This window comes from Centroberyx gerrardi, chromosome 9 (genome assembly GCF_048128805.1).
Source record: "Centroberyx gerrardi isolate f3 chromosome 9, fCenGer3.hap1.cur.20231027, whole genome shotgun sequence".
Lineage (NCBI taxonomy): Eukaryota > Metazoa > Chordata > Actinopteri > Beryciformes > Berycidae > Centroberyx > Centroberyx gerrardi.
In genome coordinates this window covers 10327618-10341193 of record NC_136005.1, presented here as the reverse complement: position 1 = coordinate 10341193, position 13576 = coordinate 10327618, and the positions used below count along the sequence as shown (strand labels likewise).

General features: G+C 42.4%; 1 protein-coding gene across 4 annotated transcripts; it reads right to left on the bottom strand.

Annotated features, from left to right (window-relative positions):
• Positions 1 to 3151: 3151 nt before the first annotated feature.
• safb (scaffold attachment factor B) lies at positions 3152 to 13157 on the bottom strand. Of its 4 annotated transcripts, none has more exons than XM_078285534.1 (21): positions 12876 to 13157; positions 12441 to 12531; positions 12279 to 12343; positions 11869 to 12093; positions 11261 to 11320; positions 11103 to 11148; positions 9858 to 10284; positions 9441 to 9484; positions 9244 to 9353; positions 8931 to 9080; positions 8719 to 8804; positions 8375 to 8424; positions 8179 to 8258; positions 7464 to 7609; positions 7121 to 7238; positions 6597 to 6811; positions 5824 to 6001; positions 5377 to 5459; positions 5195 to 5253; positions 4810 to 4864; positions 3152 to 4311 (listed from the first exon to the last, which is right to left on the bottom strand). In XM_078285534.1, the coding sequence occupies exons 1-21, from the start codon at positions 13026 to 13028 to the stop codon at positions 4194 to 4196; spliced, it is 2559 nt and encodes an 852-aa protein (XP_078141660.1). In that variant the 5' UTR covers positions 13029 to 13157; the 3' UTR covers positions 3152 to 4193. The 4 variants fall into 4 exon arrangements, with proteins under 4 accessions (XP_078141660.1, XP_078141661.1, XP_071776576.1 ...); XM_078285535.1 differs by having other exon boundaries at positions 6597 to 6793; XM_071920475.2 differs by having other exon boundaries at positions 7473 to 7609.
• Between the last annotated feature and the right edge of the window lie 419 nt (positions 13158 to 13576).

The window sequence follows — 13576 nt, the reverse complement described above, 5'->3', positions numbered from 1 at the left end:
TGGCAGTCATGGTAATGGCATCACATGAACTGAAAATAGAGAAAATAATAGTTGATTGGGGGAGGGGGGTTATTAAATGAAAGGATAAGGCCTAAATATCAGCTGCAACTGTTGGGAAAAGACTGACAACCTCATGAAAGCACATGCTCAGTTCACAAATGAATGAACCGCGGTGAAAACACTTTAGTGGCTAAGAGCAGAGCTTCACGTACTCTCTGACTTGAGCTAAACCTAATAATAATTAACCTAATAATTAATAATTAACCTAATAAAAGCCGTGGTTAAGTCCGTCATTAACTCACGTGAGTCTGATTTACGGAACCGTTTGCTATATATGGGCAGCAAGGCACCGGGTTTGCTTGCGTATATGTTTGTGTGTGTGAAAGATAGATAGATAGAGAGAGAGAGAGAGAGAGAGAGAGAGATGGAATAGATACAGAGATGGGGGAAGATACAGTTCAGTCACAAAGTCCTCGTCAGAACAGATGTCAGAAAAAATAAACAGACATTTTCCAAAGGCCAGGAATCTGTATAAGTGATGTTGCACAGTATGGGGGTGACACAGAGGACTGAGGGTCACAGTGCATATGTGTGTGTGTGTGTGTGTGTGTGTGTGTGTGTGTGTGTGTGTATATTCACCTCAGTGTGAGTGAATGGGTGCTTGCATGCAGATTTGTCTGCCTTTAAGTGAGCGTGTGTGTGTATGTGTGTGTGTCCAGGTCAAGTGTCTGCGACTCTCCCTAGGCCAGACCCTGTGCGCTCCTCTAGTCTCCACACAGCGGCCATGTTGACTTAAGCTGTCTGTCCTACATCTGGTCGACTATTTGTAGTTGTGGGGCGGTCAATCAGGGGCGAGAGGCGAGAGGGACGCTGGTACACGGCCTGGCGGAGCAGAAATGATCTCTCTCTCCTCGCTTCCCATGTTCCTGTCTTCTGTCTCCATTTTGGTTTACGATACAAACTTTCCTACCTTTTTTCGCTGTTTCTTATTTCTTTACCTGGCACTTCTCTATCATTCACATCCATTCTGGTGACACAGGAATATATCTGGTGTGTGGATGTGGTGACTTTGACCCTCACAATTGGTTGCTTGTAATGTTGAAAATGTAGGGATTTAGGCTGATTGTTGCACTCATTGTCACTCCCTCTGCATAACAGCATCAACTAAATGGCTAAAAACTAAACAGAAATGACCAGTTTCAGCTTCTATTTATGATTCTATGACATCCTCTGGTGGACAAAAATAGAATGACTAAGGGAGGCAGGAAGACTGTGGGCTCTTCACTATAGTCCAGCAACTATTGTTATTAAATCATAATAATGTGATAAAATTTATTTACATCTAGTGTAGATGCACCATTGTGATAAAGGCCAAGGCTGGCTGTGTAGTTAGAGGACAGGAGCATTCTGCAACATATTTTAAGGGAAACTAACCCTTAAACAGAATTCACATTCCTATAATCATGGATAGTTCAGTCTTTATTTATGAACCTGAACCAGTCTCTCCCAAAGCCAAGAAACAACAGAACCAACTCTTGATCATGTTATTGAAAGGCAAAAACTGGAGCTGCTCCATTGACAGTGAATTGAGATTTCACTTTGTGGGTGATTTTTAAAGGGATATGGACACATTTTCTGGTTCATACCAGTCGGCACTATAATTAAAGGGATTATAAAGACTAAATAACCATTCCAAGAGTCCACAGCCAATTCATTATCAATTAATTATCAGTGAATAAGCTCCAAATTTTGTATCTTGATCCTATCACAGATTAGCACCTTCACCCTCTGGACTTCAGCTATGAGACTTTAGTTCATGTTCACAAATAGCCTCACCTTTCTAAATCCATAGGAATAACATGGGAATTCTGATTTAGGGTTTTTCCCCAGTAATGCATCCATCACTCTTTGTTCTGAATGACACACATCCAGACCACGGCCTGCAGACCCTGACAGGGAGAAGTGTCACTGCAGAGAGAGGAACTTCATTTCTGGAAAAGGAACTTGGGTCCAGTAATAGAACAGGCCAGGGAAGTGAAATGAGAGTTCCTTTCCTTTCTTAGAGACACATACGAAGGAGCTATATATATATATATATATAGCAAATACTCCAGTGGGTGTCCTCATGACCTATGAGTTTGCTGTACAGAGGTCAAAATCAGTTTGCAAATAATGTATTGTCACTGTCGAGTGAAAACCTTATATCTCCAAAATGTCAACTATTCAGCAATGAAGAAAAACAGCCTTGTTTTTAGCTTAACTACCATGCATTTTTGAGTTTGTCCAATTGGTTTCGAAGGGGTTTCATTGAATTTTCTCAACCCATAATGTAATTCATGTGAAGTTAAAAGACAATAATCACCAAAATTGGAGTTACAAGGTTTTCACATGACAACGGCGATATGCAACTCTGGATAACCTAGTGATTTTATTCACATAAAATCACAGAAATGTATTGAGATGACGACACTGTATGGAGAAACCTGACACTTCTCCTAGCTTGACCCATTGGGCCGACATTGCAGCCACTAGCTTCTCACCTCATTTCTGCAGTCTAGACTGGAGGCCTACAGCACAGTACAGGCCGTGTGTAATACATCCATCCTCATGGGCATTCCAGTTGGGTAACACTCCCTCTGCCTATTGGGAAGGATTTGGGGCACAAAGACCACAAGGACAGCAGTCTAGCAGAAGTAGTTATGTGGCAAGTAGTAGATATAGCTAGAACTGGTAACAGGATCATTATAGTCTGGCTGTTTCCATTATTCAGATTCTACTTCCAGTTTGTGTCCAGATGTAATGTGGTAGTCACAGTTTACTTTTACTTCCTTAGTTTTTCAGTAGTTTTCCTTACATAAAATGTGTGTAGTACCCATTTATGTACAGTAAGGACAGAAAATTGCCTTTGGATGTCCATAATGTATCAAGTGGATCTAGACCTATTTAGTGCAAGAGGATTCTTTCTCCACTCACAGTACTGCAATGGTCAAACAACAAAAACTGAATTCATTTTTGTTAGGTTTGAAAGCAGATATTGAATGCTTTTTTTTTTTCGATTCAAAATGTCATGTCAGCTCATATTTTTTGCATCTTGAAAGTGACATCTCAAAATTTGCTTTGGCCATTTAAAAGACGAGTCAGCGAGCCTTAGTTTCAGTAGCACCACTGCAAAAAAGAGATCAAAAATCTTTTATTGTTCAATTTCACCCAATGACTGTAACAACTAAGGTCAATTAGACATCAGCACTTGGTATGCCTCTCCGACGAGCATGACATCATTCAAATGAAACATAACAGTGGCAATACAAGAACAAGAAAGAAAAATGTTTTTATGCACAAAAAGTCATACTGAATAACACATTTGATAGTTACAGAAAATTTAGGCCGAAACCCAATACATTAAATTTTCGATTTACCACAGAGCTTAGTCAACAGTTTTTGAACAAAGACATTCTCCTGGGGCATTTATTACCAATATTCAACACTCACACAAAATAAGTACAGAAAATTAGAAAAATGTAAGATTTATGAAAATAAAAAATGGGATTACAGGCATGGATAAACAGGGCGTGATGTGTGGCATTTTAAAAACGTGTTGCTGTGCAGTGAAAATTCACTGCCCACTTTGTCTTAAAAAGGAAAATGTCAAAAACGGAGACTAAAAGCATAAGGTCTGAACGTCAAAGCTTCTATGAGCAAATTACAAGCAGCAGACAAAGTTCACTGCCCACTGAACATGACAAGCTCATTTATTCAGAGGGGAAGCTTTCCTAAATGTTTCGGACAGAAATTGCGGTAAAGCAGAGGGGGCTGGTGTGGTTAGGTCCATCATCCCGGGTTTCTACAAAACATTTCCAATTGACATAACACAAAGCTCTGACATGACTTCTCCACAGGGCCAACTTGTTCTACACAACATAGGCAGACAGTCGTGTTGTACAAACAAGGCAGTTACCGACTGCATGATAAATACCAGGGATGAGATCACTACAACACAAAAATGGAAAAAAAAAAACAAGAATCTCCATTAAAAATGGATTGGAATTGTGTCCGAAAGAAAACAAGGGAATTCCTAATTTAAAAAAAAAACAAAAACAAAGAAAAGAAGAAAATCCGATCCCTGGTATGGCCTCCTGAAAGAGTCCCAGCGCATGTCATCAGACAGACAGATCAGTCTAACAGACAGGCGGACATCAGTAGCGCCGACCGAAGGCTCCACTCTGCAGCCCGCTGCCCTGCATCAGCTGGTTCTGTCTGTTCAGAGCTCCAGAGAGAGACTGGGACGTTCCTGTGTTCATGTAGCCTCCACGGCTGGGGACAGAAGAACACACGCACAATGTCTATACAGTTGTAATAAATACAGCTTCAACTGCTTGTATGAGTTTCAAAGTGCAGCTACAGTTCAAGATTTTGCTTGAGGGGGCACGATCACACCTGCAGTTTGTTTTCTTTGGTCCGAAAGAAATAAACAAGCATGAATAAACATCCATCTCCTCATCCATAAAACCGCATATTATTGGGTTGTTTGCTGTAGTTGGTTCCCATTACGTTCTCATTCCTAACAAACCGCACTGCAGTGCGCTGGGAAGAGGGCCGAAATCACTTTCAGGCATCTCAGTGCAGTTATTTGGTGTCACCTGACTTTGAACGGCATTGTTCTCGCCTGGCTAAATGAACCAAACTAAAAGGAGCCAACGCTCCAGAGTTCGACTGAACTGCTCCAAACACACTTGGTGTGAACGTGCCCTTAGTGTTGCAGTAGCTTTATTCCACATCTGTGAAACTAGCCTGACATCATCCATTGCTCACCTTGCCATTCCTCCACGTGCCATGTGGCTCTGGCCTGGGATAGCACCGTCTCTACCTGGAATAGATGAGCAAGACATCAGACACAGACCAAGACCACAGTATTCATATCTCTACAAGACTGACATTCCCTCTGAGGATTAAGCAAGAAGTCATGTTACACAGGCAATGCAGATGTGAAATTTTGCAAATATTTACACAGGCATATTGCCATTTTCCTGACAGCCCACTGTCATCTACATGATTTGTCCAATTTGACACTTTCCATCCCTGCAGACGGCAGCATTACACATGTACTGTGACTCAAAATGTATATCAAAGTTTCAACAGAGCAGTCACAGTAGAAACCCTAGTCATTTAATGCAGAATAAAGCAGAACTATTCCTACTTTGCCACGCTCTGTCTCCATCCATCTTCCGTCCAGAGTCCCAGTCTCGACCTCCTTCCCTAGAAGACGACAGACCAAAATAATTACTCCTCAGGAAAAGTGTCAGCATTGACCATTGGCCAAGTGTATTTCAGTGTAGCTGTTAACTGAGGCCAGTGTAAGCCCATCAGCCAGGTGCTGACCTGGGGTTCATGCGCTTGTCGTAGCCTCCGCTCCACGAGTCTCGGCCGTCTCTGCCGTGTCTCTCTGACCTGTCTGAGAAGTGCTGCAGGGAGAGAGACACAAGCAGGGTTAAAGAGAGATAATGACAGTAAACAGTCAGTGGCCCTCTGTAATCCAGCGCAGTTGCTACACATTTTCCACTTAAAGAATCTGCACTTTTTCCAAACCAAGGATTTTCTCCATTTGTTCTCTATGGGTACACCACCACCACAAGACAATTACCACAACTGATAGAGAAAATGTGAAATTTAAGTTACTAAATTTAAAAAGCTAAGCTAAGAATTGATGTTTATGACTATGTACAAAAAACTGCAACCTGCACAAGAATCATTACTGGGACCAAAACTATGTCACACTACTTCTATTAATTAACACTATACAGTAGGACAAAAGTCAATGCCTCTTACTTGATTGTCTCTGTCTCCACCTATGCCGCGGGAGTTGTCCCGCCTGTCCATCATCACGTCGTCTTGGTAACGGCCACGGTCCCTGTGGTCGAAGTCTTGGTAGCGATCCTGGCGATTGAAGTCTGAGCGGCCGTACCGGTCATCCATGGCCATGCGCTTATCAGGCCAGTCGTCTTTCCTGAACAAGGGCAAAGCATCCAAACTGAGACACCCAGAAGTAATTTCATCCTCTCAGCAGTTGCATATCCAATTGGTAGAATCATACAGAATATTTTTACTTCTTATCTGGGTGCTGAGGCTGTCACCCTTGTCACTTGTAATGCTGGTGCTCTAGGAATTTATGCTTATTCTAGTGTTGCACTAGACGCTGCACTACATAACAGCGTCAGCTAAATGGCAATAATGTAAATGTACATTATGATGATGTGGTTGGTTTTTCAAGTTGAATACTTCATGGTAAGAAGAATTCCAGGTACTACATCAGGGCAATTATCCACTGACCCAGTACAAAGCAGGGTTCATTGTCGGTGGACTAGCTTAAATGAGGTCCCCAGTTTAGTCATTTTGAACCTCAGCAGTAGGGCTGAACGATATATCTAATCACGATGATGTAAAGATATGAAAGTACACAATATTTATTTGGCAAAGGCTACAATATGGGAATTTTTACAAAAAGGTATTCAGTTTAACAATGCACACAATGTGTATAGCCTCTTCCGATGCACTCTGAGCAGGTAACCTGCTAACATGAACACCAGCCTACGTTTATTTACCTGCCGTCCATGTCGTAAGGCCTCTTCATGGGGCGGCGATCCTGTTCGAAGCGCAGCTGCTCCTGCTGCCGCCGCAGCTCCTCCCGCTCCCGCAGGATCCTTTCCTGCTCGCGCCGCCGCTCGTACTCCACCCGCAGCCTCTCCCGCTCCAGGAACTGACGCTCCATGCGGTCCGCATCTAGCCGCTGCTTCTCAGCCTGGGAATCACCACATGACTGGGAATTTTCATAAAAGATTTTTCTTCATATAAAGTGAAATGCAAGGATACGGTCAGGAACATTCAAATAAATAAAAGAAATCTATATACTATATATATATATATATATATACACACACTCACTATATAATCATTTTGAGTATATAGTGAGCTTATGAACTGATCACATTAATCCATATTTGGAAAAAAATGTATATCCTCAAAAACTATTTTGGGAGCAAAGGTCATACGACGACTTATAACTGTAATAATAATAATAATAATAATAATAATAATAATGTGCTTTAACTAGAGCAAAGGACTGTACCTCCAGCCAGTTCCTCTTTCGGATCAAGCGTTTCTGCTCCTCCTTCTCCCGGAACAGACGGATGCGTTCGCGCTCACGCTCCGAGCGTCCGTCACGCTCACGATCCCGGTCCCGGTCGCTGAGACAAGATAATGAGAAATCTATTCAGTCACTGAAAAATAAAAAATAACTATTTATAATGGTATTTTTGTTAAAGTCACAAAATGCTGGGGTATATGTTTAAAAAAGTAGGTTTTATCCTACAGAAATATGTAATCGAAATAAAAAAAAAAGTAATAAGATTTAAACTAAGGCACAGAGTGGTTTGAGAGTGGTTTTTCAAGCTCCCTCTTCCACTCCTTACCCAGTGTACCTGCGTCTCTCCACCTCTCTGATCTCCCTCTCCCGCTGCCTCTGCCTCTCTCTCTCCCTCTGCTCCTTGATCTGGTCAAATGACAGGATGTCTTTCTTCTCCTTACTGGGTGACTTGCGGTCCCGACTCTTGGAGCTCTAGATAAAGGAGAGGAAGAAAAGAAAGGGTAACAAGAGATGGGTATGGAAGAGATAATGCCATTATGGGCTGCAGACAATTTAGGTATCAGCACACCCATGAAGAAGACTTGAAAGGGAGAGTTGAAACTATATTGAATATAATTGATGGATTGCCAGCCTTTGGTTTCGTTGTTACATATTGTGTTCTAGTTGTGTTACCATTAGCCTAGTTTACATATGCAACACAAGACCTTTAGGGTACAGGGTTTCACCTAGCTAGTGTAGTTTACTGCATCTATCTACACAATACCCCCTTTACACACAACACCTCTTTTACACAATACCTCTTTTAGTCTCTTCTTATAAACTCAACACCACAAGGTGTCAGAATGCATGAAAAGACACCAAAATAGAGTTTGCTCATCTAAGTATTTTCCCTGAGGGTGCACACTGCAGGACCCATCGCCTTTTCTCTTTGGCTGGCTCCTCAGTGTGCTTGTGGAAAACACTGATAAACATGTGGAGGATCACGAAGCTGAAGATGTGTGAGAGGATTTAGCATTACTAGGGGTGAATGTTTAACTTACTCGTTCCTTGCTTTTAGTTTTCACGCTGATGACGGGCTCTCCCTTGGACTTGTCCATCACTACAGTCCTCTCATTACGGCCTGTAAAAACAGCAACAGTACACTCTTAGTTAAGAACGCTAGTCAAGGTTTTAGAGGGGCGACTATTATCCAGCGTTAACCGGATACATACAAGCAGGGAGTAAACTTTGTCTCACCTTTGCCGTCTTTTCCTTCACCCTCAGACTTCTCATCCTTGCCATCGGACCTGCAGAATTTATAACACAGTATGCTGTTTGAGCACTATGTTCAAGCATTACCCCCATGGTTCTGTTTAATGGCTAGCTTATTTTGCTCCCGTTTAGTGGATGGCTTATCCTATATAGCTCAAAGGATAGGTTAAGGGTTTGATTACCACTGGGGCAAGCGATGCTGAAAATGTATGCATCCACGGTACTGAAAGGCACACTGGATAAAAGTGCCTGCCAAATGGCATACGTTATCTTATGTGAGCATGTGTATTTATTTTCAAACATGTTTCTAAGCCTGCAGGCGGTCTTACTTGGAGTCTGTGGAGTGTCTCCTGTCGCCAGACTTCTTAGAGTCATTCTTGTCAGCTGGCTTCTTCCCTGCAGGCTCATTTTTGGCCTACAACATTGAAGGAGTGGATTAGTGATTAATTCATGAGAGCAAAATGAATAGAACCAAGGCCGCGTTGATCCTTTCATACAATTAAAATGACTACAACAACAGAAATCCACCCATAGCACCCACCCGCTCCACGGAGATCATCCTGCCGTGCAGTTCAGTTCGATGGAGGTGGCTGATGCACTTGGTGGCCTCTTCTGTGGAAGACATGGTGACAAAGCCGTAGCAGCGAGCGCCGGGGCTCTTGGCGTTCGTCACAACCTTAGCTCCAACAACCTGAAGGGAAAAGGGTGGAGGAGGAGGAGGGGAAGCAAGAAGGACAAGGAGGAAGAGGTGAGCAGGGAAGGGAACAAAAGCCCATTTATTATTATTTCTGGGCCCATTTACAAACTCAGAACTCATCAGTCTTCCAGCGAGGGACACTTGGCCACAGACTAACCTTGCCATATTTGCTGAAGAGGGTCTTCAGATCAGTCGCTCTGGTAGTGGAAGAGAGGCCGCTGACCCACAGATTCCTGCTACTGCTTGCTGCAGCACCACCTCCAGCGGCTGCACACACATACACACAATTAAAGAGTGAGCAATCATCCATTGACTTTGAAGGAAAAGAACAAGGAAATCATTCTATACACTCACCCTTTTCATCTTTTGACTCGATCTTGCCATCTTTTTCCTCAGAACTAGAGACAAAGAAAACAAACCATAAACATACAACAGTGAGGATACCTGGGATCTCTACTCATACAGATGTTTATACTTACGTGTTTTATGGTATAGTACAAAACTGACAAGTGATCAACCCATCACGAACCATAGTGCAGTGATTTAACAGTGAATGGATGGAACTATGCCCCAAGACAATCCCAAAACACTACTCATTAATGGGTAATAAAGTGGGAGAGGTGAGTGTAAGAAATGACAAATGAAAACTTCAGACAAATGCACAGACCATTTTTTTTTACCTCCAAAAGAGCATCCAAATTTTGCTAGCACAAAGGAGCCAATGCAACAGAGATAGCCATTTTGGTTTCTAGTAGACAGAAAACAACAAACCTCTTTTTCTGATCATCGCCCTCTACAGAAGAGGACTCTTTCACTGCCGAGGATGAATCCGCATCAGCTTTCTCTTCTGTCTTCTCATCCTCCTCACCCTTCTTAGACCCCATTTCTGAATCAACAGTTTCGCCCGCGGCGCCCTGTTCGCTTACACTAACAGCCTGAGTGCTTTTGCTTTCAGTGTCAACTGTCTCTTCCGGGACGTTCTGTGTGTCCCCGACCTCTTTCGTGTCAGTCTCCATAACATCCTTGTCGCTCTCCATATTACCAGAGGCGGCCGTGTCGGACTTGGCACCAATGTCGGACACATTGTCTTCCCCTCCGGCGGTGGCGGCTTGCTCTTCTTCGGGGGTCGTCTCCTGGCTCTGGTGGCGATCTTCGTTAAGCGGCTCAGATAAACAAGACCCGGCTACTTTGTCATTTTCTACGGATTTAACAGGAATAGAATGGCACAGAGTTTAATCACTTCTGAAACACAGCAATGGTTAACGAGGAACTGGCAAGGCCTGGATTAGGAACGTCATGACCCCTGGCCTGTGCTCTTACATCTATGTATTAAAAGGATGAAGCACACCCTAACAAGAGACTGGAAGAGAACCCAAAGGCTGGGAGACAACCAAGCAACTAGAGGGACTAAGACCTTGGCTCATTTCTCAAGTTGAACCACTTGACTCAGTTCACCTGATCCAAAGCAGACAAAGAGTGCTGAAGAGAGCCACAAGATCAGCAGAGCAGCAGCAGAGGCTCGGTGAAGTCCATCTTCTTTCAACCTTTGACTTGCTCAGTGTCCATTCGCGTTGACCAGAGTTTCAGTTCAAGTTCATCAGTTTCAAATCCAGTGGATTTATAATTCATAGTCTTTAAAAAAGGGTGGTGTCAGCTGATGAGCCTTGATGGGTCTTCTTTGTCTTGGTCTTCATGTGGCAACCTAGAAACACTACAATCACCTGCAACAGCTCAAACCTCCCTGACCTTGACATATAATTGCTGTCAGTGTGTATCAAATTGTTAACCACTGCCATTTTAATAGCCCTTTTAATAGCACAAAAATATATTTTGATGTACTGACCAACAAAACATTTAATACTTAATTTAACAATTATGGTTAACCAAATTTCAACACAAAGCCAGCAATTCCCTTTGGGCTTCCAGTCTCCCTTCCTGGTTGAAATTAAACTAAAGGATTGCATTCCAAGCTCAACACTGCGTTCATGTGAACCTCTAACCCCTTTTCAACAGTACCTTTATTTTCTTTAGGGTCGTCTGCATCTGGATCCTCTTCTTGAGCCTAAAACACAAAGATGGTGTCATTACGTATTTGGCAGTTACATTTGTTTTTATTGCAGCATTAACAGCTTTACATACATAAAAAAAAAAAACACACTTGTGTGGGACGATACCTTGTTGGGTGATGGGCATGTCAGGTCTTCATCTTTATCTACCAACTCAGACTCATCCATCTGTTGAAACACAAGTTAAAATAAATAACACTCCAAATGAAATATTCATCATACAGCAAGAAACACTTAAGAGGTAACTTGCACTCGTTAAACTTCCAAGTTAAAACTACATAAACTTAGCAGAGAGGTCTAACCTCAGGTTAATAAGATGTTTTTTGCAAGGTCAATAACTATAACAATATATATTTTTGAGGCTGATACCAATATTTTCCCACCCATATCAGCCGATAGTGATGCATTTTTGTAAGGATCTTAGTACAAAGTGCAAAACAGCTTTTCAGAAATGCCTCTTTAAAGATAATTGTTTTTTAAACAAAGACTACATTAGTTCTATTCTGTTGCTAATTTGACAGTTGTATTAAGTGATACAGTAGTAGCAAAAAATGTCGCAAAAACTTTAATTCCACAACTGGCCAAATATCGTCAGTAAAAATAATATTGGACCAATTCAGAGTTAGCTTCTTAAAGCCAATACTGGCCGACACCAACAGTCTGCTGATATATTGGTGCCTCCCTATCAGAAACCCCTCTGCCATCCTGTCTCTCACCTCTTCAACTTTGGATTCATCCTCCGACTCCATCGGCTCATTGTCCTGTTCCTCATCTATCACTGCCTCTTCCTCTTCTTCGTTGCCTTCCTCAGCATCCAAATTCTGGATTTCATCCTCATCTTCCTCGGCGGGTATTCCATTGTCATTCTCTGCCTCATCCAGAACATTCATGTCAAGGATGTCCATGTCCTGCATGTTGTCTTGATCGTCTTGAAGCTCTTCCTGATGGAGAGACAAAGGACTTTGTAAAAAAAAAAAAAAAACTAGAGGACACCAACAGTAATATCTAGTGCCTAATAGCTTGACAGTGGCCAGGGAGCACCACCAATTCTGCACAAGCATCTAACTGTTACAGTAGAACTTATATTTTGTTAAAACAAGTTTGAAATAATCTTAAAATATCTCACCTGTCCATCACGAGAATCCTCCTCCACAGTGCTGTCCTCTGGTTCATCATTGTCTTGCCTTACATCTGTTGAGACAATACATTTGATTGATTTGATCAAGTGTCTGAGAGCTAAGTAACAGTAATGCAGAAACCAGGTGTCGGTTCTCCATCTGTTGCTTACCTTTGGCAGCCCGTTTAGGCGCAGCTTTCTTTGGGGTTGGCTCCAGATCAACAACAATCTCATCCGGATTTCCTCCCTCTTCCTCGATCGCCTGTTCATGGAGAGTAGAGCAAAGACACAAACACATACTCAATAAACATGCCAATGCAAGACATATTCAAAGTAAAGGTATTCAAATTTGTGCAAAAGGCTTTATGAGCTTAGGGCTTGAATGAAGCCCTTCAGCTAGCTGGCGCTAACAGGCACGCAGTAATGTTAACGTTAGCTCAATGGGCCTCGTAGCGCTGTTAGCTAGAGCTAAATCGCTAACACTGACAGAGTATATTCAGTAACCTAACGGGTTTCTGCAATATAATGGCACGATTTAGCAAAGCAGAGTTAGCTAGGGTTATATTTCTATGTTATTTCACAAGATATCATACTAGTTAACAAGACCTTTTTCAAGCGCTCTGACAGCACGCTCTTGATGCCCGTGGTATCCAGGTTCCGTTTCTTCAGTTCGGCCTTCAGATCGATAACTCTCAGCTCCGATAGCTTGCGAACCTCTGCGCCCTCCGGAACCTCGACTTCTGCTGAAGAGTCAGCCATGGTTTTGATAACTAATATATTTCTTCAGCGTGGAAAATCGCTGTGTACTCGGTTTATTAATGTTGCATGAAAACAAGTAGCTAGCTCGCTAACTACTGCAAAATGGCGATGGCGTGCAGAATGCAGTGGCAGAATGCCGTCATTGCGCGTGCGCAGTATAGTTGTAGCGCATAACTGGTAGAGGAGCGGGGAATAACTGTCAATAACTAATAGCACCTGGAAACATATATACAGCTCTGGAAAAAATTAAGAGACCACTCCAAAGTTTTCTTAAATCAGCATCTCTACATGTATGGCAGCCATTCCATTCCAGTGTCTGTTCCAACACAGGAATACCTCATTCTACTTAATGAGGTACTGATTAGGTGATCACCTGAACCAAATTCAGGAAAAGTATAAAAACCACTGCTGTGGTCATCACTATCCTCTTGCAATAGGACCAGCTGGATGGCAAAAACAGTGCTGGTAGTACCTCAAAAGTAATTGGAATCAAAAAATATCTATTGACCATGCTAAAAGAGTTGGGAAGAAAAGTTTTGAGCAGGAAA